Source organism: Corvus moneduloides, chromosome 9 (assembly GCF_009650955.1).
Source record: "Corvus moneduloides isolate bCorMon1 chromosome 9, bCorMon1.pri, whole genome shotgun sequence".
Taxonomy (NCBI): domain Eukaryota; kingdom Metazoa; phylum Chordata; class Aves; order Passeriformes; family Corvidae; genus Corvus; species Corvus moneduloides.
In genome coordinates, this window is record NC_045484.1 from 27,120,138 (window position 1) to 27,147,173 (window position 27,036).

The following is a 27,036-nucleotide window of genomic DNA, read 5'->3' on the forward strand; positions in this document are numbered from 1 at the left end:
CCACAAAGCTGCTGATTCTCTGGTTCAAATATCAAATGTGTAGCCAAAGCAAGACACAGACAAGAGACAGCTGTGCATCCTTCCCCTATCAGGTGCAGGCACAACTTTCTGCCTGAGCCCTGGGGCTTGGCTGACATGGGGAACTAACTGAGGAACAGCTGGATGGAGCTGGGCCTGGGAAGATGGAGAGGATGTTTATAGGAGGGGGAAGCACTGGAGAGTAAAGATGGTTACTGCTTTATTATGCCTCATAAGGTAATTCTGCTTCCAGGTTGTTCAAGGCTTCATTAATATTAAATTGTCTTTGTTTTGTGATTTGAGATGCTGGGCTGAAAGGTGCTACAGGAGTGCTCAGTTGTGCTCTGACCTGCTGTGTGAATGGGAAATATTCTGAAAGCACAGATCCACATGGAGATTCCAGCACAGCTCTGAATATGCACCTCATGTATGAGCTGTGGCTTTACACAGCTTTTTAAATTGCTGATGATTTCCACTTTCTCCCTCATAGTCCTAATTAGTAGAATTAAGAACAATTAAGACTGCTCGAGAAAGGAAATATCATATGGTTAGTAGCTAGATTAAATATTAGACAAATTTGTAGAGGATTAAAGCATTTTGTTTCTTTATCATTCTTTATCCTGCAGGAATTACAACTACCCACTTAATACTAGATGCTGGAATTCTCCCAATATTTTTTAATATATTATGCACTGTGATCCAGTCTTTGAGACTAGCCTTACCAAAGTTACACAATTTATCCGGTGAAAGGCTGACCTGAATGTGTTTGCCAGAGCGTCGGCTTATTTTTTATTTTAAGCTGGTTTACTTGGATTGAGAAAATCCAGTATTAGCCAAAATTAACTTTTGTTAATTAAAAACGTTTAAGAGAGCAATTGGTGGATGAGAACTTTAATGGACTAAAAACAAATAATGAGAAGAAAGAATCAAACTGCTAGAGATGGGAGGTGACTGAGAGGGTTTCTGGGTTCTGTCAGGCCTCTTTCAGAAGCACTTCTTGCTTGAGGGGTATGTTCTGCTACACATTGATATTTCCAGCCATGAGCTGGATGTTTATAAAGCAAGGATCTCCTGGGAGTGGTTCAGAACAAGAGACTGAAGTGAGAGGATTTGACTTTTTAGTATGGAACTGGGATGGGGAGGGCTGGCTGGATCCTCACAGGTGCCTTGGGGCAGGCCCCCTTTGGACCTCCTGCCCACCAAGCCTGAGCCCTGGGGAATGCTATGGAGAGGGAGCTTCAGTCTGGCTCAAAATCCAGACATGTGCGTTTGCCCAAATATACAACAAAATTAATGGCAGGGTGTTGTAGCCTGTCCATCTCTGCCCACCTCTGTTCCAAGCACCCAGATTGCCCCCTGTGGATCTCTACGAGCTTTACTGCAGCTGTGGATGAGATCCAGATGTACCCACATGGACCTGGTGCCAGGATCATAAAGCGAGGCTGTATCTCTACTCAGAACAGGCCCTGTGTTTATCACTGATGTACACTGAATTAAAGACACTGCCAACACTTACGAAGCAGTGATTCAAACTGAGCTCATCATTGCTGTCAGCACCTATAAATACTGTTGTGTTTGTTCAGTTAAGAGAGCCAAGCAGATAAAATACTTCTCAAGTTCCAGCATTGCTTTCAGATTGCTTGCAAGACACAGGTCACAAAATAATAGTGCAGGAAACTTAACGTGATCTGAGATTCATTTCTCTAGCACAAGCAATATTGTCTCTAACCTCAATGGCGCAGTTCAGCATTCCTAGCAGAAATAATTTCACAGAAGAGTAGGGAAATAAATCTACTGCATAACAGTGACTGAGTCTGGTTTAAAACATACATAAATTTATGTCTGAGACAAGGATATAGTTGTAAAACAGAAATTGAGACGTAGGCTTTCTTTGTTACATAAAAAATTAACGCTAAATACTGCCTGCCCTGAGGAATAACTTTTCCCAGAGCATCGTCTGCCTCAGGAACTCTGCCAGATAGAGCAGGAGTATTCAGCTGAGGCTAAAATGGTGAATGTACACGAAACTTCAATATCAGCTCGATGAACTTTCTAACAGACCTGAGCTACTGAGCCCCAGCTGGCACAGCGGGCCTGGCCTGCATTTGCTGTGACAGCAGCACCTACACACAGGTGACCTACTAATCACCATCTTTGACTATGGCCTGCTGTGATGCACAGGCTGCTGCATTCTACAAGCAAATTTTGGAGCCCTTCCCTAATTCTGCATGGGATAAGAGGATTCAGATGTATGAGTTAGGAACATGTATGTATATGTAATACAAGACAACTACGGCAACATGTGTTCTGTAATTTGGTAGTCATGGATTTTGAGAAAATCCTAAAGATTTGTATCAAGTGCAGGCAGCACCTGGTCTGAGCAGCAGGTGTGAGGGTGCAGCTTCCCCTTAGACACAGGACAAATTAGCATCTTGCCAAAAGTGGAAGGTCCTCTTCCCTTCCCCATTGTCTCCCAGCAACTGACCTATGAATTAACACAGTTGATTGTTTTTTCTCCCCTAATTTCAGCTGCTATAGGAAGCTGAATTGTGTTAGGAAGCCATTCTGCCCCCAGGATGTGGGAGCCCTCTTGTCTCTTCAGAAGGTGGTTGGCTCTGAGAACCACGGTAGTGACACAAAGAGCAGTGCTGTTAAACTGTGTCGCTGTGATGCTGTTAACTGAACTGTCCAGAGAACATGAGCCTGCAGCTACTGGGACAGCTTGTTTGACATCTCCTGGATAACTTCTGTTAGAAATAACAGGCCAGATTCTGGTTTCAGTAAGGCTACTGAATATCTGAAATACTCATCCTGAGTCCTGACTGCAGCATCATTAACTCAAACCATTCAGCTTTTGCAGATCCTCTCAGTCAGAAATGAGGCCAGCGGCTCTAGTGCAGGACAGCCACAGGTACAGCAGATGTTGTTTCCTTGACTCAGAACACCCCTTCCCTCTGGCACACTCTGTGCTCTGCAGCCCCAATCTGGTTTTGCTCTCAGACTTTGATGTTATCAGCACCTAATCCCTGCCACACCAGACAGTCTGGCTGCAGTCTCCCACGCTGTGGAATTAAAGCCACCAGACTGGGGGTTTTGCTACATATGTGTCCTCATAATATTTATTGGCCTATATTTGCACTAGGCATAAAGCAGCTTTGGACACTCTGCTCTCAAATTTGAGCTAGTGTAGCTGAGCTTGCAAGAACATTGTTTTAAGGCTGGGAATTTGACAGGATTCTAATATTTAAGTGTTTGAGACCTTACCCTGTCACTCTATATGGCAAGGGTACAGACAGCAAAAACAGAGCCTGAAAAGCTTGACACGAGAACTGTAAAGTTTCCAAGTTTTTCCAAGAATGAACAGCACCGTAGCTCCTATTTACTATAGGCTGAGGTAATTCTCAGTGACATTACCTTAATCTCAAGAATCTGTTCACTTTTTATGTCCTCTGCATGAATTAATCATCAGCTGTGTAGGCTCCTCACTACTGTTACATATGAGCAACAAATCCTGTCCTTAGCCATACATTTGAAATATATTCCTGCTGGTGTCAGGGGGCTCCAGCAGGGTTTGCACAGCTGAAAGCAAAGGCAAAACTTAACCCAAGAAGACCAAACAAACAACCTATAGCAGGGGCCACGTGAGAAACCATCTTGCACATCAGTAGTCACCTCCGGTGCCTCATCTCATTACTCAGTACCAATCATACTACCTCCTGCTAAAACTACCCAAGAAGGCTTTTGCAGAATTAATGAGGCCCTAAAATCCTCATTATTGGGATAAAAAGTACTTAGGGAATGCAAAAATCACTAATCGGGTCTAAGTTATTTTGTCTTGCTTAACATTTTTCAAAGATCAGAGCAGAACCCATACTGTGGAATCATTTTGTCAAATGTGGACTTTTTATCTGTCCTGAGGGCTGCATGGTGTTTCAGTTCTGGTAAGGGATCTGAACTTTCTTACCCTGCTTCCTCTGAAAGAAAAGGTCCTGACACAGCCCTAACAGGGCTATGGCTTTCTGAGAGTGGAAGCACAAGTAAGTACATCACAGCTTTAAGCATCTTGAAAAGGCTGAATTATATCAAAGGTAACATGACAGGCCCAATGTATTTCCACTGTGGTTCCAGCAAGGCAAGTTATTCCATAAAAAGTGTATATTTGTAGAAGATGTCCAGACCAATTGTCAGGAGGATGGACAACATATTCCCCTGCAAGTTCGAAGCTTTCCTAGTGCAGTTTTAATTCCTGCCCCCGTGCACCTCCCCCTCTGTGACTGCCTCCTGACCAGAGAGCAGATTTTGCTATGTAGTCCATCTTCTCGGGGTGGTTTTCATCACAGAATTATCTTTTTTCCATGTTGGATTCCTTTTGTGCCAAATAGGGACCACACATTTAGAGGCTTCAGAGTCCTTTGTAAATACTTAAGGTTAGGGCTCCTGTGAAGATTGAACTCTTAAAAAATAACCAGAAGCGAAGACCTGGTCCCAGTGCAGAACAGTTCTGGTACCAAGTTGGTTTTGTGAAATAAAAGAACACTGGCAATCTGAAATGAGTAAAAATGGTACTTTGCCATAGGGGACAGATAAATATTTCCATCATAGTATGCAGTGGCTTTTGGCAAAAGACACATTAATGTACAGCATAGTTATTTTTAAAAGTTCTTTCATAGTTTAGTGCATCATAATGGATCATTTAGTGCACCCTTAAATATCTTACTGTGTCTACATACAATTCAGGCTTCAGTTGTAAACTTTTAAAGATGTGATTTCTGATTCTGCACAGCCTGGACTTTTTCCAAACTACAATAGCTACTGTTTTTTTCCTGCCCTATTTTCAAGAAACACAATTTCAATAATATAGAATGTAGACCTTAGCTTGAAAAAAGGGAAAGGAAGTGATTTTAAAGAGTGCTCAGGATTCCCATGAAAACATAAATCCTCTACAGTGTTTATATCCTCTTCTAACTCTTAATGGTATAAAAATAAAGCCTCTCTTGGTTAAGCCAAATTGGTTTTCAGGGTACCTGCTATTAAATTGGATGCAATCCTGAATAGTCAGTGGTAAAATGCTCTGATTTCTCCTTCCAGTAAACTTCAGAAATGTACAAATTTATTTGTCATGGGTCAAGGTGTAATTTGATCCTGTCTGCATTCACTGAATAGGTTTATTTGGGGCTTTGAGCTGAGTAAGTTTATGATGCCACGCTGTCTTGCTAGGCCTGAGAAAAACTAACAATGTATATGGACCCTGCACCTGCTGGTGCCCAGATCTGCAGTCAGGCTGATATAAAACAGGAGGGGAAACCCAGTTTGGCTGGGACTTGTTTCCTCATGTGAATGTTTATGGTGTTTGCTTGTTTGTTTTATCTCATAAGCCAAATTTCATTTCCCTTGGTGACAAATGCAGGTGGCATGATTTCAGTCGCAGCAGAATTTCCCCTTCTAAATCAAAGGTAACAGATGTAGTGGAAATATTAACTGCTAATGTCAAAAGTGTGGTCCTGGCTCACAAAACTAGTTTTGCAAATGTTTGTCCCCAAATTATAGGCATTTTCTATTCTCCTAGTCAGGTGCTTAGGCTACAAAATTAAACAGACCTAGTATTTTAAACTGAACACTACTCCTGTAAATATGTCCCTTCTGTCCTTTTGAATAAAGCACTCAAAATTTGAATTACTTAAAAAAAATGGTATCTTGCCTTTCTTAATTTCTTAACTCATAACAGGCTACTAAAATGTCAGTCTTATTTTTGGGGACAAAGTATTAAGTTAATTTCAGTAATTCCCAGAGGAAGAAGGCGGCGAAGGTGTTCATTGATTCATTGCTCTTGCTGTTAAGGTATTCCAAAGCCACTTTCCTAGAACAAGAACCCTACCAGGTCTTGTATGAGCTGGGAATATGTTTCTGGCCCCACAGAATTTTCTGAACAACCCCCAATGAGGTAATTTCTTTTCCATGTGTTTTGGTTCTCTAGCTGTAAGAAAGAAAAATGATCCTTGCCTACCTCACAGAAGTATTGCACATCATGAGAATGAATCCATAAAAACTCATAAAGCACCAGGTGCTTAAAGACAACATTATCCTTAGCCTGAGGATTATATAGAGCTTTAAATGGAAGAAAATATACTTTCATAGGCCTTGCAGTGCTTGCAGCAGAAACCTTGAGTAAAATGAGGGCATCTTTGTACATTTCTCTCAATGCAGCAATAAAGTGGTGGCTAAAGAGAGAAGCATCTTCAGAACAGCATCTCCTGCACAGCTTCAGACTCACAGCTGCCTCCTGAACTTGTCCTTAGTTCAGATCCAATAGAGAGGGGTAGGTTATGCAAAGAGAGGTTCCTGCACAGGAACCACCTGGTTAAATGGGCATCTTCCACAGGCAGCAGAGCATTCTTGTCCCCAATCTCCTGGGGTTCTCTTTAGAAAGGAATTAATTCTTTCAAGTACTGCTGTTTAGAGTGGCAAAAAAAAAAAAAAAAGGTTTGAACTGTGGATGCAATTTTTGAGGCATGAAATTCAGAATGTTGATGAGATTATGGATTTCCTGGCTGATGTGAGGTTTAGAGCCATTTCAGAATTATGCCGCACAGTGTCACTATTATCTTCTCATCAAGTCATTGCTGTTTGGGGTTTTTTTGGTTGGTTGGTTGGTTTTTTCTACATAACAGACAAATATACAGGGGAAACACCATCTAAGAAATAATGCAAAATAATAATAATGGAGTTATTGATTAGCATTGCAAGTGTTTAGAATAACCACAAGGGTCTGCAAGTTTTTGGTTTCATTTCTTGCTGATTCAGTATGTTCTTTAATTTCTAATTAACACCACTTCTAAAAGCAAAAACCTCACACAAAAATTCAAGACATTCAATTCCTAGCAACATCCTTCCTGTCAAAGATTCTACACTTGACAATGTCATATATAACATCACAAGAAATAATAATGTTTTTCATCATTTCAAAGTGGCTTCAAATCTGGAATCAATGAGGCTGAATACATGTATCACCATGCCAAAATTTATGCTTTCAAAATAAACCTGACAATAATGTCACATATATCATCTCTCCACTTGTACATTTAGCATTCTTCATTTGCAGAATACCAGATGTTTCCTGTGTAAACTTCTGGGCACATATGCAATTGATAAATGGAGAGGAAATTAATGAATTGAGAAGATAAGCCAATCTGGGCCGTAAAAGATGGTCTCCAGCTGTGAATGGAAGTGATTTATCATTGAGCTAAAGGATCAGCTTTGCTAGCTCAAACCAGCGGGTACATCATTACATTTAATCCAGACTTCCACACAGATATTTAAGAGTCTTGCAACTGACTGCAGCAGAGCCAGAATTTCACCCATAGTGTTTGCCTAGGCTGAAAGCCCATTCCCCACAGTTTTGTTGTTATTATTTATTTATTTATTTAGTAAGTGCAGTTATTTCTGTAGCAGAGGAATAAAAACCATCCATTTGTGCTCTTGGGGTAGAAAGATTGCAGCTGTGCATGCTGCTTAGCACAGCAAAAGGAGACTGAGCTTTATTCTCTCTTTTTAACCTTTGGCAATGACAGGGGCTTGTTGATCTTGTCATTGTTGACACCTGCCCAAACCAGTGAAGAATGTAAGGTTTTTCAGACTAGAAGCACATGGCTGTTTGGAAACTTGAATACCTGAAATGTGCACACAAGCTATTATGACTTGCTCTGGTAAATATTTGTGGAAAGTGAAATTATAGAAGATACTTGCAGATGTTTAGTTCAGGACATGTTTTTTTACCTGCAGTGAGGCTTAGTGGAATAAAGTGTTCCCAAACCTCACCATGACACCCCTGGTGTACAGGGAGTAGCCAGACAGAGGTGAAGAGATGAGATTGTAACTCAGATCTTGGGTTCCAGTCACACATTCTGTCATTTTATGCAAACACAATAGTACAGAACTGAATTTCGATTTTAAACCCCAATTTACTTTCCATCTGACTCATCTCCATGACAAGCTTACTCCGAGCCTCTAAAGGCACCTAGGCTTCTGTAAGAAAAGGGATGGGAACCTGTAGTGAGGGAGACCCTTCCCAGACAGAGCTGTAAGGTCAGTTTGGGTGTAACACTGCATCCCATGTCCCACTGTGCCTTTACTTGTCTAAGACTGAGGCCTTAGAAGCAGCTCAGCATGCTAGAAATGGTTTCCAAACCCTGCCACTATGAAGACAATCATTAAGGTCATATTTTTCTTAGATTCTCTTTTACTTCTTATTCTCTTTACTTCTTACTCTGTCATACTGAGGGATTCAAAGCTCCTGTAATTCACTCTTGGTGTAGGAATTACAGTCCTTTGTGCAGCAGGAACAGAATAATGTGACTTGACCTGATGTCACAAATGGATATGGGAATTCCACTGCACATCCATACATCATGGCAAAGTCACTGGGGAGATACAGATGAGTATCTTCCCAATGCACATGAAGACAGTGGTTTTGTGAAAAGCTACAAAAGAGAGTGTTCTCTGCTGCTGCTCCATGACTAAAATAATTTGGCCCATTCTCACAAACACATTGATGAAATACAAGTGACCTGGCTAAACACAACGTGGAGGAGAAAAAAAAGATTTTTTGTAAGCTTCTCCTCCCAGTTCCTTCTGATTTCAAGTCCAAATAAGTCTAATTGAAGTACTTTGTGTGCTGACATGCTGTCAGGGTCAGGAATTTGGGTTTTTGAAAGACAAACTGTGCAATGTTTTTGATTTCAGTAAGTTGAACTCCAAAGAGAATTCTTTGTGGTACAGATACACATTTGGCCTGAAAGCCCTTGCCTGGTGTAGTACGAGATCAGCAACTTGAGGAACTACCAAACAAAGGCAAAACTTGGTCTTTCTGCTTGAGCAAATTAAATCCGAGGCACAGAATAAGTTCAGTCAAGAAACTAATCCCACTAGCACCTGAAATGCTGGGACAGAGAGGGATTTCAGGCAAGGCTATCAAATTCCAGCAGTGCCCTAATGCTGCTCTAAAAGAACAGCTGTGTCTTTTGCCAAACAAAGTAAAACAAATAAGGAAAAGCCATAAAGCAGAATAAAAAATACACAATATTGGTCTTTCTAACCATGTCCTTTATCTGCAAATTGGTATGAACAGTACTAACAGCACTTTTAAGAATTATTTTCTGAAGAATGTGTATTTCATCCCTTTATTTAAGGTTTTGCCTATTGCAACCATATACCCTTATTTAAATTAACATCACATTTTAATACTCCTTTGACCTTAATAATGGATTTGATGGTGAGGTCCACAGGCTACATGGAATTCTGTGGGATATAAAAGACCTGCTCCATTGTTGTTAGTTGGTGGCCATTCATTTAAATTTTACTAGAAACTGTCAGTATAAACATCCGATAACTTGAAAATCATCTTCTGAAATTTACTTTTTTCTCAATTTAAACACAACATATATCCTTAGATTCAGAACTTAGGCTCAGGCCACAGTTCCTCACACAGTTCTGTACAAAATGCTGCATTCAGAAAGCAGAAAGAATGAATGTCATTACCGGATTAAGTCCAGCAGTGCATCTGCAGAGCTCATGATGGGCTTTCCACCCTCCTCAGTGCTCTCCTTCTGTGCTGCTCCACCAGGGTGGATAATGGAGACCATAATTATTCCCACAATCACAGCTACAAACGTTGTCCACAGGTAGTAAGTGACAGTTATGATTCCCAAGCGACTGGAAGTCTTGGCATCCAGGGCTGCAAGCCCAGACATCAAGCTGGGGGAAGAAAACACAACACAAATTTTATCTTTTGCATTATGTTAAGGCAGCTGTAGGCCTAATTTCTGAATTACTCCAGTCTGCCTGCTTCTCTTACAGCTCGTTCTACATGTCAGTGTTTTTATAAGCTTGCCAGTAACACTAAAGCTATAGTCTCTGTGTCTGAAGAGGTGTTTTCCAATTGCCAGGTCAAATCCTGGTTACTGGAAGGAACTTGCAAGCTCAGGCTGCACATGTGGGGACTGAATCCTACTGAGTCTTCCCTGAAATTCCAGTGACAGTTTAACACAAGTTACACATGTGATGGCTCAGTTCACAGGAGCAGTGGCAATAGTTATTAAAACTCTGTGTATGAAACTCTACACATAATTTACAGAATAGTAGAATAATTCAGGTTTGAATGGGCCTCTGAAGAAAATCTAATCAACCCCCTCACCCCTTCTCATGTGAAATAGGGACACAATTTTGAAATTAAAAACATTAAGGGGCAATTTTGTCATATATTCCTTTCTTTACCTAAAAGAGTACCTTTTTTTCTTTTCTAAATCAATTTAAAGCACAATTTATTTTTGCTTTACCAGGGGGCACATTGGGAGCAGACTGTAATTCAGTGTGCTTCCAGTCTCAGTGAAAACAGTGGATGTGATGCAGAGGAAACACCTCCATGGGAAGTGTGGCTGCCCAGTTGGGAGCAAAGAACATGCTGTGATCACTTCAGCCTTTTCATAGAATCAGAGAATAATGGAGTAATACAATCATAGAATATGCTGAGTTGGAAGGGACCCATCAGGATCTTTCCTCTTCAGCTCCCTGTCCAGCACTGCCAGAGCATGAGCAGTGTCCATCCTCTTGCTTGTACAGTTTCCCAGTGCCAAGCCATACAACTCTCTACCATGAGATCTAGCTCCCACTGACCCTCTTTTACAGCCCAATAAGACAGGGCACTCTTTGGCTCCTGAAGTTGCTTCAGGCTGCTCTGACATAGACCCTGATGCAGTTTCCAAGCAACCCGAGTCTGATATTTGGCTTTCCTCTGACAGCAGTGTTGTTCAGGACTTTAAACTGAGATTTAACTTTGGATAATTCTCTGTGAACTCTCCAAAGCATGCATCTCAGGAAAAGTACCTGTTAAAATACCACATTTACTATTTGGTGTGTCCAGCTTTCTCATCAAAACAGACCTGTTTATCAGGCCTGTTCTCATAAACATTTTCGAAGCTGCACCTCCTTGAAAGAGATATCCTTAACCTCACTCTGCTGAGAGAGGTTGTCTAGAGCCAATGCTAAAGTGCAGCTTAACCTTTATAGTAGATTTAATGAAATCAAATGGGTGGATTTAGTGTTCAGGTTCCTGCTATCCACTAGATTAATTAAGAAAATGTATTGCTTTTCTGCATTGCCAATCTCTCATCTAGCAGGGTTTTGTTAACACTATAGGAGCAAGACTGTACTGGAGTTTGGATAATTTAGAAAATGAGCATCTGAGTAACTCACTCATATAACCATTGTTCTTTGCTCTTATTTATCATTGGATTTGATAAAAATCCCACCTTTCTGTGTGTCTGCAAAGCACTGTGTACAAACACAGCACTGCATATTGAAAATACAGTAGCAGGAATGCTACTTTGTTTCTTGACATTTCCCTTGGATGAGTCCATGCAGAAGAGTAGATATTCTAAAACATATTTTTTATAAAACAGTTAAGATAAATACTTTTATCTCAAATTAATGTGACAGTTTTCTGTTAAAAAACCCCTATGTTGCTATTAGATTTCTAGGACTGAACTCTTCTCTCAGGCTGAGGTTCCACAGGGCACTGAGCCAGTTTGACAGCTCATTGCTGCAGAGAGTGGATACCTGTATTGTACTAGACTACAGCACTGTTCCACCCCCACATTCCCAAGGGGGAAGAAAAAAAAGAAAGAAAAATTAAAATCAGGTTGATTTTTAACTAGCTGGACGTTTTTCATGGTAACAATTTTCAGGGTTTTTTATATATGCACGGCAATGATACCAGTGGTGTGAAGGCCTGACTGTGGAGCAGCAGAGCTGTAACCTGTAGGCAGAGCAATTCCTTGGAGAGGGCACTGCAAAGGAGATGGATAAGGCACTACCAAGGAGACAGAGAGTTCACTTCCCTTCCCTCCCTGGTACTGCCCTGGAGCCACTGTCAGCGTGGTGAAGCCACACCGTTCCTGTTGTCCTTGATGCCTCTGTGCCGTGTTTGTTCTACAGAACAACAGAGGGATGAGGACTTGTCTTGATCACTCACCTGAGAAGTATTTCCCGAAGTACTTAGGGAGAAAAATCCTAATTAAATATGTCCAGTGGTTCAGGTGACTTTAGGGTTGTTACCTCAGCCTCAAGATGCAGGGCCTTAGGATTTGGGAGGATGTTGTTCACCTGGAATCTAATCTCACCTTGGCTCATAGGTGACAAATCCTGAGGGGGCTAATAATGAGATTTCTATGTCTTGGGGATATTCATTAACTAAAGATCATCATCTGTAATGAGATTATCCTGTCACCAGATAAAGTCATGCTCAGTTCATGCTGTGATAAGAAAGTCCTCAAAAGTAATTAATTATGAAGGTGCAGTGGGGTAACTGTGATGTGACAGAAGCATGAACAGAGGTCTGGGCTCTGATAAAGCCCTATATTCTCCATGGCCTGCAGTGCTCAGTTTTAGGAAGGGACCACTGGAACCAGTTCTCCAAAGACTGTGGAGTTTCATTGGTCAAGTCATTTTAGGCAATAGCTCAGAATCATTTCAGAAAGAAATGCCTGCAACTAGAACGAGACAGTAATCACTCATTCACTATTTTTTGTTTCACTGCATATGTTTGATGTCAGAAGGAACAGGACAAAAGACACAAAGATTAATAGACATATTGGTTATCACAGTTATTGTACAAAGCAAGTAATACACAATACATCACAGGAGCTTTTTACTGTTGATCTCTAGAGTTCTAACATTCACACAATGTAGCCAAAGGATGACAAGAAAAAGTACTCTTCTTACTTCCTAGGGAGCAGGAAGGCCAGGAGGAATAAGCTTCCAGCTAATTTAAACTAAGATCACTGTGTTATGCTCAGGGCTTCCCTTTAAGTCTAATTTTCATCAGACATTCTTGGCTACATAAAAACTTCCTTAAGAGTTTCCCAAGATTCTTCTAAGCCAGAACAAAGCTATTCCCATGGCTTCCACTACTAGACTCTCATGAAACACACTGGAATGGAAAACAGTGTACCTTTAATTCTTGTCAAACCTCAGAATCTGGTTGGCCTTGAAATAAGAGGGCAGATGTTTGATTCATAGATTAAAATCATTTGAGATACTGTGCAGCTAAGTAGCTCCCACACATATGATTCATGTGTAGTTTCCATAACATGTTTTAATGATTGCCAAATGGATAAAACAGGATTAAGACAATAAAATACAATCTGCAGCTTTTCTAAATAACTACTGTGCATCTCACTCCTTTAATCAGTCTGGGAAAAAAAATCCCTCAAATTGTAATTTAATGTTCAGAGACCATTTCTTAGCTTGTATAGAAAAAGACCTGTCAAGCCTAAAGGGAAGGGGAAGACATCTTCAATTTTAGGAATTATATGTGACTAATTAAAAAGGTAAAGTCAGTTTCTACATTGTTTAAAGTATTTGTAATTGTACAGACCAAAGAATCAAGTACTAAGTTTCATGTCTGCTTTGAAGGAAATCTGTGTAAAACCCCCAAAACTAATACAGAATTTTTGATGTAAAGAAGGGAATTCTTTCCAATATCTTGGAAATCTAATTATGCCCATGCAAACAAGTAGCTAAACCCTTTTGAGCACCTCTAGGCTTGTTCTGGGTGTCTCAGATAAACATCAGGTATTTTAGTTACAAATAAAAATAGAACTTTCTATCTTCTCTGCAGTTGTCTAGGTTTTTCTGTTGCTTTCTGGTAAAAGCACATTTTTTTGTCCTGTCTCAAGATCAAGCCCTATATCCCCAGAAAGGGAAAATACAAGAAGCTGCTGCTAAGACCCCATTCTGCATGTTTATTTTGTCTTCCTCTCCACCAGAAGCCATCTGGATGTTGCTTTGAAATAGATGGATATGGATAAAGTTATCAGAAGGGATTAGTGTGATTAGAAAGACATTAATCCTGTCAAGAAGTAATGGTCAAGTATTAACCACAAACAGTTGTTACTAGAATGATGTTTGTTTTCATTCATCCTGTTCTCTCCCTCCCATTCTCATTTCGTAATTGCATGCCATGGAAAAGACCTTCCTAAGCAAGTTCTCCCAGTGAGGCTGGGAAGTGCCTCTAACAGCTACATTAGAGATGATTATATTACAGCTGAGCATCATGAAAGGGAAGTGCTGGCTTCACTAATGATGTTTGATCATGCAGGCAGGCTGTCGTTCACCTTTTTGTCAAGGTCAGTGCCTTCAAGTCTCAACATGATAATAATGTACATTTCCATAGCACAGGCCATTTAATCATCTCAAAATGCTTTACCAGTGGAACCTCCTCCCATGCAGGAAGGCAGTATCTCCATTTTATAGACAAGGAAACAGAGAAATTAAGGCACTTTTAAATAAAGGCAAACCACTTACAGTGAAAAAAAAAAAGATCTGCCTAAGAGATCTCTGTACTGCAGTGAACCATCACACTTCTCATCTGTGCCCAGCTATCTGTGCTTTCAGAAGAGTCTGCTTCTCTTCCATGGAGGCACCATTTTCAGAGTAACGTTTGCAACAGAGAAAATAAAACTCTCTACAGTAATGAAAGAAAGAAAGTAATGAAACTTTCTCTGGCTCTTTTTATAGTTTAATGCTCGATTTGTTCTTAGTCTCTAGTGTAGTTCAAATTATTTCAGCACTGAGAAAGTGGGATGAGAATGACTTTTTCTTTTCAGGATATCCTTTTGCTTTCTTCTAATATGAAAAACACCTACAGAGCAAGACACTGCCATGGCTGCAGCAGAGAAAGGACAGTGGTAGTGGTGGGAAGATCACAGCCCAGCCCTGTCTCTGCTTCACCATAGCACATGGTCTGCCCTTCCTGACGGAGATTGTTACAGTAGTTTTGCAGACTGCTGGTGTACTTCAGGCTTTTGCTGATCTGAACACAACTAAGGGGCCGTCTTGGTCACTGTGGTCAGTGGAATGATCCCCAATGTCATGTATTATTAAAAATTTCATAGTATCCCAGCCTGATTTTCAAATGAGTTGAGACATCTAGAATCTTCGTGAAGGTCCAGGGGGCTACTAAGGTTCATCTTCTGTGCAAATCAAGTAATAGAAAACAGCTTTTTTAAAGTTTAGATATCTTAATAAAAATGAAATCGTGCCTAAGCTCAAAAAAGCCCAAATGCAGAAAGTGGTAGCTGTACTACAAAGAGGACTGCTGCAGCAGTTTCTGTATGGTTGGATTACCAGCTGTAAATAGCACTTGAAATGTGAATTCACTTTTCAGAGCCTCAGTATGTAGCTATTTTACTAAACACAGTGGAAGCCCAAAGGTGTCAGGCATGATGGAAAATCTGGCTCTTGATCTTCAAGCAACAAAAACATGTTAGAAGATCTTGCTGTGTGCAATGCGCTGTTTGCAGTGATTGTGTTTAATTCCACAGCTAAGGTGCTAGGAAAGAAACCAATCTACATTTCTAATACATCATAACATGCATAATTTTGAGATTTTGTTTCTTAAATTGCTTTAAAAATAGTAAGATTTTTATTTTTTACCCAAAATGTTGATACCTCCTTTATCATCCAACACTTGTGACTCTTAATGACAAATTAACATACACAGCAAAAATCCTGCCAGGAATTCACACAATGCATTTAATTTTCTCTTTCTTGTGCAGTAGGAAATCTGCTTTTATGGACTAATGTAAAGAAGGCAGGACTTTGTACAGCACACTGTGAAGGCTGATGTCCAGTGGCTGCTCTGTCACCTGCGTATGTGAGGTTACTGTGATACATGAGTGCTGGAAGGGAAGAACAGCAACCTTTGGTCACTGACTGATAAAGGAGATTGCAGTGTAGCTCATGCAGAATTCAGGCTGGCTTGTTGACTTCAGCTGTTGTGATATAAAAAAAGAGTTTCCTAAATTCAAAGGTCAGAATGCAAACAAACCCAAATTATCTATTAAATATGGATGTGCAGCTTCACGTAGTGGAAGGAGACAAGAACCCTATTAATACTTGGTTTTTTCTTTTCTGTCAGTTCTTTCAAGCATTTTTAGATTAAGGAAAAAGCAAAAGGATTTGAAACACAAATTTGGATTATAAACAAATGTCAGATTTATTCAACTGGTTTTTGTCTAAGGAAACAGAGGGAATCCAGCCAGCCCCTCAAGCTCCACATGTCATTCCCATTCCTTTGTGAGACACTAAGTATTTTAGAGCTCTCAGAGGACTACAGAAAAATTCTATCAGGTTGCAAACCGTTCATACCCCATTTGTAATCTCTTCAGTGCTTTCTACACCCATTCACTCTGTGGCCACAGATTCCTCTTGCACATCACTAGATCCCTACTGACACTCACTAAATTATTGGTACTGAGTTGGTCCAGTTTTGTCATTATGATGTGTAATTGCAACATGTCATTTTTCACTGAAACGGTCTGGACCTCTGGGTTGCACAAACAAAACAAAACACTAGAAAACAGTATTGGATCTGACCATTAGACCTACTGTTCCTAAACACAGCTAAGAACTTTGATAATGTTCCAGATGATAATGTGGAGAAACTTCTGAATATGTCTGAGACATGGAGGAGGGATAAAAATTTTCCTCTACAAGCTGAAGCATCTCAAATGAGGACTTTTTGGGGTAATCCGACACCAGTTCTGCAATATAATAGCAATAAGGAGAACTGAAAATAGTATAATGGTATCAAGTGAGATTGCTTTCTGACTGGTTCTTCTTACCCTTGGGTAATCCTTCTCTTTCAGTTTCATCCAAGTAGTTTTGCTTTTCACTCTGAAAATAAATATATTTATTCCCTCTAGTCATCTCCTTAAAACTCACTTCTCTACACTTTCTCCACAATACAGACTTGAGATGATATATCCTAGGAAAGGGCTAACAGCTTGTTCTCACTGGGGTGAAATGTACTTTTATTATTATTTACATTACAGTGATACACATTACAGGTAGTGCAGAAATGGGGCTCTATACACACTTTATGTTATCATTCAGGTACCCCACAGATTTCCCCATACTAACCCAGCAGAAGGTTTACCCTCCCCTGTTGGGGAAGACCTGTTCCTCAGTGCCAATATTTTTCCATCACAGGTGAAACAGAGGGGAAAGTCCAGAGTCCAATAATGTGAAGAAAAAAAGCCCTGTGTTTCCAAAGCAATTTCATTCTATGGGAAGATACATCTGCCTTGGTACTTTATGAAACATTTTTCTGAGCACGCTCTTCAGAGACCCAGAGGCAGCATTTTGCAGCTGCTCAGCACATCACTAGATAATACAGTACATAAATTTGATTGCAGTGGATTACAGAACCATAGAATTGTTTAGGTTGAAAAAGACCTCTAAGGTCATCAAGCCCAACTGTTCCTTATTGCGGCTGGGTTGGGGACTGTGGCTCAGACCCAGGAAGCCGGGACCGACCCCGAGAGGGTGTCCCGCAAGGGAGTCTTCCAGAGGTCTACGGCGTTCCCTCAGCTGCCGGGGTGCCTTCGCAGAAAGGTGCCTGTCTCAGCAGGCTGTCAGCTCTCTAGGCATTTCAGCGAGAGTGATTTTCAGCTCTTGTTCTGTGAGGCAAACCCCAGGCTGGACCGGGAGGAGAGAGACGAGAGGCTCGTTTAGCAGCTCCGCGTGAGGCAGCTTTATTAGTCCACAGCCCGCGAAGGGGAGGCTAGGGATGAGCTCTCCAAACTCAAGGGGGGAGAAGGGTAGATCTTATAGGGATACAAGAGTGGGTGTGAGAGAGTGGAAGCCAATGGGTTGCAAAGAATCTACACAGAGTCTCCCAGAGGATCATGGTTCTTGTTTTCTCTCACCCTCACCAGGAAGTGCTGCCTTTTCCAAGGGGATCTTGCTGGGGGGTTATGCAATCTCCTTATCTCAGCAGGCCTCTCTCCAGGGCAGGGGCTGGGCATGCCCCACAGTTCCTTGCCCCGGCACTGCCAAGTCCCACTAAACCATGTCCCCAAGTGCCACATCTACTTGTCTTTCAAATACAAACCAGTCTGGCAGCAGCACAAGGGTAAGAACAGAGTGGATGGTATTTAGGTGAATGGTTTAATTCATACATAGCAGAAAAGGCCAAGCCAAAACTGACCAGAACCTTATGTTATCCACCCTTTCCCATTTAGTCTTCAGGTAAATTATGTGTCAAGACAACATGGAAAATACCTCTTGGTACCAGGGATGTATTAGAAGAAACCGTACTGCACAAATTCTCATTCACATAAAACCAGCACTATTGAGCTAATTAATTTTGGCTGCCCTCTTTATTTAAATATAATCATAAATAGAAAAAAAAATTTCGTAGCCTTTTTGACATCTGTTTTCCTTCCGAATGGATATTATACTGATCAGACAGTGGTTTATAATCATGATAAAAGGTTTAGATTGCCAATTGCAGTACAAGTCTTGGAGATTTTGGGTCAAACTTTTCACCTCTAACAAGTGGTGAGCTTAAGTAGTAAAACAGTCAAACAATCTCCAGTGTGTGGTTTATTGCCAGCTTCATCTACAGCTGAGAGCAAACAAACAGTGCCCAACACAACCTACCCAGGCCAATGGTCTGTCCCACAGCCTTGTTTTAACTCCCAGAGAATAAATATGCTGTTGCTGCGAGGTACTCTAGGGATGTGTGCACAGCCACTGAAGCCATGCATGGCTGTGCCCTTGCTCTGAGCTGCCAGGGCAGGGATGGGAGCCCTGCAGCCACATACGTCCTTCGCAGGAACTTGGGTGCAAAGCTGCGCTAATGCGGTTGTGCTGCTTCCAGCACCAGCCAGCCCGATCTGACACCAGCCAGAACCAGCCAGCACCATCTGACACCAGCCAGCACCATCTGACACCAGCCAGCACCAGCCAGCACCATCTGACACCAGCCAGCACCATCTGACACCAGCCAGCACCAGCCAGCACCATCTGACACCAGCCAGCACCATCCGACACCAACCGGCAGCATCCAGCGCCATCCGACAGCAGCCGGCACCATCCAACATCAGCCAGCCCGATCCGACACCATCCAGCCTCATCCGGCCCAAGGCTGCCCAGCTGGGATGGCAGCATAAAGGACTGCCCAGCTGCCTGCACCCACAGCATCTCCTCTTGCACACCTTACACCACTGTGAACTCTTCAGGGGTAATTAAGGAGTTCTGAAAGGCAACATTTGCTATGGCTCAGTACAGCTGAACAATGACAGAATTCCACTAGGACACAATGAGCAATATTTGTCATTGGTGGGATGTTGAAATGCCAGCATGTTCCCCAAATCAGAGAAAAAAAATATGGGGAAAAGGGTACTAAAAAGAGTAGTTTCTAATTAAGTACTAGGCTTTAAGAGCACGAGTAAGAATCACCAACTTGGGAATGTGAGCAGAAGGATGAAGGATTACCAGAACTGATGGCATTATGGACAGGAATCCCCTTAAAGAAAGACAATACTATATTTAGAATATTGTATCTAATTCATCAACAAAACCACAATAGTAACTAATATTTATTACTACCCCCCAAATGGGCCTTCAAATAAATAAAAAAATTTATTAGCATACACTTGTTTGTACCAGGCACAACACACTCTCTGGAACAAGCTTTGTAATTTAAAAAATACAGGTCAAATCAGTTCTTTAGTTTTGCCTATAAAGAGAATAATATTTCTTTAACAAGATCTGCTCATGGAAAAGAATCAAATCGCTGCTACTCAGTATTTCTTAAGCCTCTAGAAAATGGTTGGTAGTAAATACAAAATATAATAATCTTCCTAAGCTTAAAAAACAAAACTGCTTTTTCCAAAGGGAATATTCGCTGGGGTAACCAGCCTGTTACAACAGCTGAACCATTCAAGTCTGCCCTCACAATTCTTTCCCAGAAGCACTCTCACTGCTTACTGCTAATCACAGCCTTAGAAAACTCAGCCCTATAGCTCTTTGCTGATAAAAGCTTAATCATATAAACAAGGAGGGTGCTGGAATAAAGGATGCAACTTTATCTTACATATCTAGGTAGACATATAGGACAAAGAGAACTGGGGAGGTTCAACTGGTACAAACCTGTGTACCTCTGGATTTAGCCTGCTTTTCTGAACAACCAAAGCTCATGCAGTCAAACACTGCGTGTGTGAGAGCCCATACTAATAACACGTTAATTCAGAAAGAGTTATGTTCCTGTAAGGTCTGTGAAACTTTACATATACAGGAGAGAAAGAATGTGTGGGCTTCTAGAATTAACTTGAAAAAGAACCAGGGGCTGCGAGCCCTGCCTCTTTTCCAGCCTTCCTCACAGGTCTGCAGCACACACATTTTGCAGCTCATCTTAGGTGCATGTGGTGGCCCTGCCTGCCCACAGCAAAGCAGTGCTGGGAGCCAGACCTCCTCCTCCCCTGTGGGCTCACCAGCACCTCTGCATTTTGAACAGAAAGGGAGAGTTGCATTTCTGTTCTGGGGAAAATGCCAGTGTGAGTCCTTGGCCTACTGGAAAGAATCCATGCCAAACAGCAGCATTAGAAATGCCTCAGCAGTGGGAAATTTTTCCATATTATTCCAGTCCAGTATTATTCTTCAAAACTATGAAATGATGACAGATCAGGTTTCAGTACCAGCCTCCACAAAAAGCTTAAATCAATGCATTCATGCTTACTGAAAATCAAGTTTGGCCCACTGAGAACTGATCAGTACAAAGCTGGTAACATGAGCTGAAGATGTTGGGGCAGGGAATGGGCACAAGGACAAGGATGCTCTGAAGGAAGGTGACAGTGCATGAGTTGTGGCACAGTACCCACCAGCATGGCCTGCTGCTGGAGCTGGCACAGACAGGAGCAGGTCAGAGGGTTTATATTGTCTTTAGCAAATGTGAGAAGATATCAAGAGGAAAGTTGTGTTTTTGTTCCTTTCCCAGTCTTTTGTGTCGTGCAGAGCACAAAGACATTGACATCACATTTGATTACTTCAAGCATTTAAGAAGTTGAGAAACTCGAGTGATGCACAGGTATCTCTGCCAATCAATTTGTCATGGAAGCAGGTGAAGGAATCCCGTATGTGTGTGTGTCTATGGAAGTTTATAATTAACCACAGTGAAAGAAAATGGAAGGTTTATTACTTTCTGGGTAGGTAGTGGCACCGGCAATCCCCGGGATGCAGGAACCCGGGCAATGGCACCGGCAATCGCCGGGATGAAGGAACCCGGACAGTGGCACCGGCAATCGCCGGGATGCAGGAACCCGGGCAATGGTACCGGCAATCCCCGGGATGAAGGAACCCGGGCAGTGGTACCGGCAATCCCCGGGATGCGGGGTTTCCCGGGCAGTGGTACCGGCAATCCCCGGGATGCAGGAACCCGGGCAGTGGTACCGGCAATCGCCGGGATGCGGGGTTTCCCGGGCAGTGGTACCGGCAATCGCCGGGATGCAGGAACCCGGGCAGTGGCACCGGCAATCCCCGGGATGCAGGAACCCGGGCAGTGGCACCGGCAATCGCCGGGATGCGGGGTTTCCCGGGCAGTGGTACCGGCAATCGCCGGGATGCGGGGTTTCCCGGGCAGTGGTACCGGCAATCGCCGGGATGCGGGGTTTCCCGGGCAGTGGCACCGGCAATCCCCGGGATGCGGGGTTTCCCGGGCAGTGGTACCGGCAATCCCCGGGATGCGGGGTTTCCCGGGCAGTGGCACCGGCAATCGCCGGGATGCAGGAACCCGGGCAGTGGCACCGGCAATCGCCGGGATGCGGGGTTTCCAGGCAGTGGCACCGGCAATCGCCGGGATGCGGGGAAGGATCGGGCGCGGAGAGCGAGGCGCCGTTCCTCGGGCTCCCAGCAGAGCCGCCTGGTGGCCGCAGGGTGCATTACAGTTATCACAACCCGAACCTCCGGCCGCGCCGGGAATGCCGGAGGGGCAAGGAAAGGGGGTTTAACAAACCTGAGCAGCGGGATCTGCCTGAAGGGTTTGATAAACAGCACTCTCAGGGCAGGACGCATGGCAAACTGTGTGCGTGCCTGCTGGAAAACCTGAGATGTGTTGAAGGTTGAAACATTTTGCGCATAAGGAAGAAAATACACTATTTGCATTGCCCCTGTCAAATGAGCATCGAAGCCTCTGTCCCAAAGAGAAATCAGGGAACTTCAGATCTTCTGCAGCTGATCTTTCAGGCTTGGTGAGAACATCTCCTTGTCCAGCTGCAGTAGGAGCTTGGCCAGTGTCTAAATGTGTAACTACGAATTCAGATTTGGCTCCTATTCTCTCTGAGCTCTGTTAATATTTTAGTTCCCAGGTTTAACAGCAGTATCCTGTGTTTATACATAAAGTAAGAAGTGCACATCTAGTAACTACAGGGTCTAAAATTTGATCTTCTAAGACTCCAGTATTGAGTATCCCTTAGGCAGACATGAATTGTCAGACTATTTGTCTCAGGTTTTTTTCTTTATCTTGCTAACAGAAGTGTTGTGTGGGTACCTGTTCTCACAGCTGAGAAAAACAAACTCTACACACAGGGGTTACTAATAGGTATGAGCAGGGCTAAGCCTCAGGCAGAGGATGGGTGCAATAAATATATACTTTTTTAAAAGTTGTTTTATGATGCTATGAAGCTTTATGTTTATGTAACCAGATAACTGAAGTAATATCAACCCCCACCCTTAATGAAGGTCCATGCCATAACAAAAACAAAAGCTCATGCAGGGCTCAAACTGACAGACTCGTGGGTGGTGTTTGCCTTTCCAAGATTTTCCTGTCTGTGGGAAAAGAAAAAGTAAGACCACAGGTGACAGGAGACATGGGAAACAGGTACAGGATCTCTGGGATAGAGCAATTCCAGGAGCAGGACAAAGTACAGGAAAACAAGAAACTGTACATCAAAGAAACAGTCTCCTGTTGTTTGACAGATTTCCTCTGCATCCAAGGAACTTTTAAAATAAACACCATTCAGGGATACCTGACTATCATAATTTCCTCATTCCCAGTGGATACAATCTACAAAGCTCCTGTTTTAACTCTCTAAAAATAAGGTCAAGAGGGGGAGTAAAAATTTTCAGCCATTTCTGTTTAATGCTGGATTTCTGCTAGTGGTCTGTAAGTGCAAGATTTTCTAGTCCATTGTCAGTCTTCTGACCCATGCAGTTGCCACTTTTTTACTTCTGCCACAACCCTTCAAAATAAGCTCTGGACTTGGAAACAGAGTAGTTTGCACTAAGTCCCTCTTTTAATCTTCCTTTCTCACCTTTCGTTTTCTTTACAAGTAATTTCTTTACTTCTGTGTTCAAAGAAAAACTTGTATTAATTTCAACTAGGAGAGCAATATTTAGAATTCTTTTTATGGTGCTGTGCTCCTGGCTTTTGTAAAGAATAATAGAGAGTAATTGAAAAGATAATTTAAATGCCATTGCTCTGGCAGGACGGGCTGAGGATATTCCAAATGCACAAAGAAATGTAGTTTAAATGTGCATGCAGATTGGTAAAAATACAGAGTACTGGTTTACTGATTTTATGAAATGCATGTGTGGAAAATACTGTGCTTGTTATAAAAAAACCCTAAAAGACAACCAGCCAAAAAAGCCCAAACTGTACAAGAATGTCATTATATCTGGAGTGTTTTTTTCTTTCAAACCCTGCCATTTTAGTTTGTAATAGCAGGCACTGCTAGTTTGTTATACAGGGAGATGGACTCACACTGTCTTGCAAGGAGAATTTAACCTCTTTGAAAGTTTGTAAAGTTTCTTCTCTTTCCTCCTCAGAGGACACAGTGCAGCTGCTGTGACAGTGAGGCTCAGAGGTGTCACTTCTCCAGGCAACTTAGAGCCATCACAGCTTGTGCCAGAGCAGTTCTTTCCTACCGTGCTGCTGTGCTTCCTAACATCTCTACATATACAAGAGGATCTAAAGAACTACACATTTTAGGGAAGGACATGTAAATCTGCTCCAACCCTTTTCTGTCCTCCTTACTATGCCACTTCCTCATGTAAGACTCTTGTTTTCTTTGGAAGACTCTCACCTCTCAAAAAATGTTTTGGCTTGGTGTTTTCTAGATGCATGGGCCAGGACCAAGTGTGAGTCCATGGTCATAAAACCAGTTTCAGTCCCAAAGCACCATGACTCAGCTTTGTTCTGTGAAAAACCATGAGAAGGCAGATATAAGGGTAGGTGATTTAAAAATACAATTAATGCTGTTAATCATGTTCATTTTTGGCAACTCTTAGTGATCTGAAGACTAGAAACTTGCTTTTTTCTCAAAGTGGAAGATGAAGTCTTGGTGTATGTATTAGGTTCCAGAAGTGGAACGAGATATTGCAGTAATTTTTTCTCAGCTCTGGTAAAGTTAGCTTTGTTACTTTCCATCTCTTTAATAACCGCTCAGCCTTGGGCACATGAGGGAGTTTTTGGCCATCCAACTGGTGTGTTTTTGTGACTGCAGTCAGTGGGAAGACAGTCAAACTTAGAGAAAAGCCTGCCCTAAGTTACATCCTCCCACAGCAAAGGCAGCTACCATGCACCAGTCAGTGCCAGCATCGAGATCATGAATTCTGCAACCAATAAAATGCCACCACCAAATGTCCTACCTTTAATATACTAAGAAATAATTTTCACTTCCAGCTATATATTATTAGCTCACTGGAGACACAGGCTTTTTTCAATATTCATCATACTACAGCACACTCAAAATGCAGGACACTGAATTAACTGTGCTTTTTCATCTTATTTGTATAGTGTATTATTTCAATTGTTTAGATTTAAGGCAGGCTTTTTGATAAGGTGGGTTATTTATTCCATATATTTAACTTCTAAGTAGCTTGAAGGAAAAAGTGCTCCCATTACAAGGGAAAAAGAAAAATAATTCAAAAAACCCAACACATTAATTTTAAAGCAAGTAATACCTGTATGAGGTATAGCAGAAATGATCCTATCAATTAAAAAACATGTTCATGGCTCCACTAAAATTATGAATGTACAGCAGGCCGTGATGCCTCTGGTACTGCCACTTACTTCAGTCACAACTAAACCAGTGTGATGACAAATCTCATTTAAGAAACTTCAAAAGTTATTGGAGAAATCATTGTCTTCACTTACCTTGAGACAACCAGAGGGAGAATCAGCATTTTCAGCATCCTCATCAATAACTCACCAGGAAACTGGAAGTAACTAATTTCCTGGAAATACATGGAGAGATGCTTATTATTTTGAGCTAAAGACAGACTCTCTTCACGAGTGCTGCTAGAGCTGTGGATCAGATAACATTGCTAAAATCTGCACCTTTGGTGCAAAGATAAGGTGGCAAAGATCGCAGGCTTTAAAAGATAATTTTAAAATTAATTAGATTACATAATGCATTCTTATTCAATAAACACACTGCATTGTTCATTCCTTTACAAAGGCAGACAAAACTGAAATGTGCCATCTCTTGGAACTACTGTTAACCAGTTGCCCTGAATAATCTCTCCATTCTGCATTTTGTGTGTTTTCCTAACATGTTTGAAGCTACGGTTTGGACACAAACAATGTTCAGACAGACAGTGGTTTGCAGTAGCAGAACACAAAATTGGTTTAATTTAGTTGCATTTACTGAATGCCATATTTTTAAACTGAGATTTCTATTTTGTGCTCAACAGTGCATTTATTAATGCATGTTGCTGTCTGATTGATACAGCAGAAATGAGCACCAGCAAAGAGCTTAGTTGAAGTATGCTGGGAGAGAATTCCCCAAGTGACTTCAGTAACATGTTCTGCTAATGATGGGAAATCTAAAATGTATTAATATGAAACACCATTGGTGTAACATAAACACCTGCACCCCTGTGCATCTGATGCTGAAAAATATTCCTGGTGCTTTCTTTAACTATATGTGTTCCAAAATAGTATAAAATCCTATTTCATTACCAGTTTCTGCAGGCCTATATTAAATGCTACGTTTCATGTAGCTTAAATGTCCATTATTATCATCCATACCTCCAACATTCTAATGTGCTCCTGCTACGCTTGCCAGGTGTCTGAGAGACCAGAACCCTTTGCTAATCTATTGTTTGAGAATATGTGAAAAGACCCAAAGAACAATGTAGATTGACAAACAGATTAAATCAAACAATCTTAGCAAACACATACACACGACTTTTACCTTCAAAAGCGCACCCTGAAGTTCCCCAAGTTACATATGTCTTTTGTTATGTAAGTCTGGCATTTCCTCTGCAGGGACACACTGCGAGCCACTCTTACCTGCTGGGAGAGTCGCCTCGTCCGCAGGAAGAATCCCAGGAGGCAGCCGATGGTGACGGACAACACTGAGAGGATGAGCAAACCATTCCTTTTACAAACATCCTTGATCCGAGCGAGGATTGCATCCAGGGCCACCGCCATGCTGTCCTCCCTGCTCTTTGGAGAAGAATCAGCATCCCATGGGGAGAGAATTCACTCGCTTCTCTTGTTCGGGTGCACAGATCTGGCTCTGTATAGATCAGATCAAAGCACTTCCAGTTCTGCTTAGCTGACCTGCAAGGTCACCCCTCTGCCAATAGCCACCAAGCAAGCAGCTGGCATTATTGTTCCAAATTAATACCAACAATCCTATTATCAACTACATCATTAAGAGCCTGGAAGAAGATTAGGGGGCTCTGGAAAATTAGAACAGAATGCAGTAGTATTTCTAAAACAAGACTAGTTCAAAACAAAGTGACACTCCTGGGGGAAAGGTCATGCATTCTTCAGCCTCCCCAGTTTGGGGTCTGGATACCCAAACCTATAAAGGGAACCCTGCAAGTCAGCATTCAAACAGGGAACAGAGCAATTTTCCCAAAGGGCAGAGCAGGTAACATTTTGAACAGGACTATCACAGCAGGGCAAGCTAGGTGAAACTGGACTTCATTAATTAAAGCAGGCTTGGGTTTTTTGTTTTCATTGCCAAAAAAAAAAAGGCTGAATGAGCAGCATGAGAGACATGCATCAAACAGGAAATAGCCACAGAGTGCAACACGCAGGGACACCTTCTGTCATTTGGCATTTATTATCTTGCAAGTGAAATGATTTCACTTTTCTTCCAACCACTATGTTGATTAGAGTAGGGCCAATTTACTTTCAGAGGATTATCAGACTAAGCCACAGGG

General features: G+C 41.9%; 1 protein-coding gene across 2 annotated transcripts in view; it reads right to left on the minus strand.

Moving 5' to 3' along the window:
• The window catches only part of SLC1A7 (solute carrier family 1 member 7), a 51,792-nt gene extending 24,916 nt beyond the window's left edge, over positions 1–26,876 (minus strand). For both annotated transcript variants that reach the window (XM_032118137.1, XM_032118136.1), the window contains exons 1-3: positions 26,153–26,876; positions 25,013–25,092; positions 9,553–9,768 (exon numbers count right to left, since the gene is read on the minus strand). In XM_032118137.1, coding sequence (XP_031974028.1) covers positions 9,553–9,768; positions 25,013–25,092; positions 26,153–26,293 — 437 coding nt within the window. In that variant the 5' untranslated portion in view covers positions 26,294–26,876. The remainder of the gene's footprint in view (positions 1–9,552; positions 9,769–25,012; positions 25,093–26,152) is intronic.
• Positions 26,877–27,036: the final 160 nt, after the last annotated feature.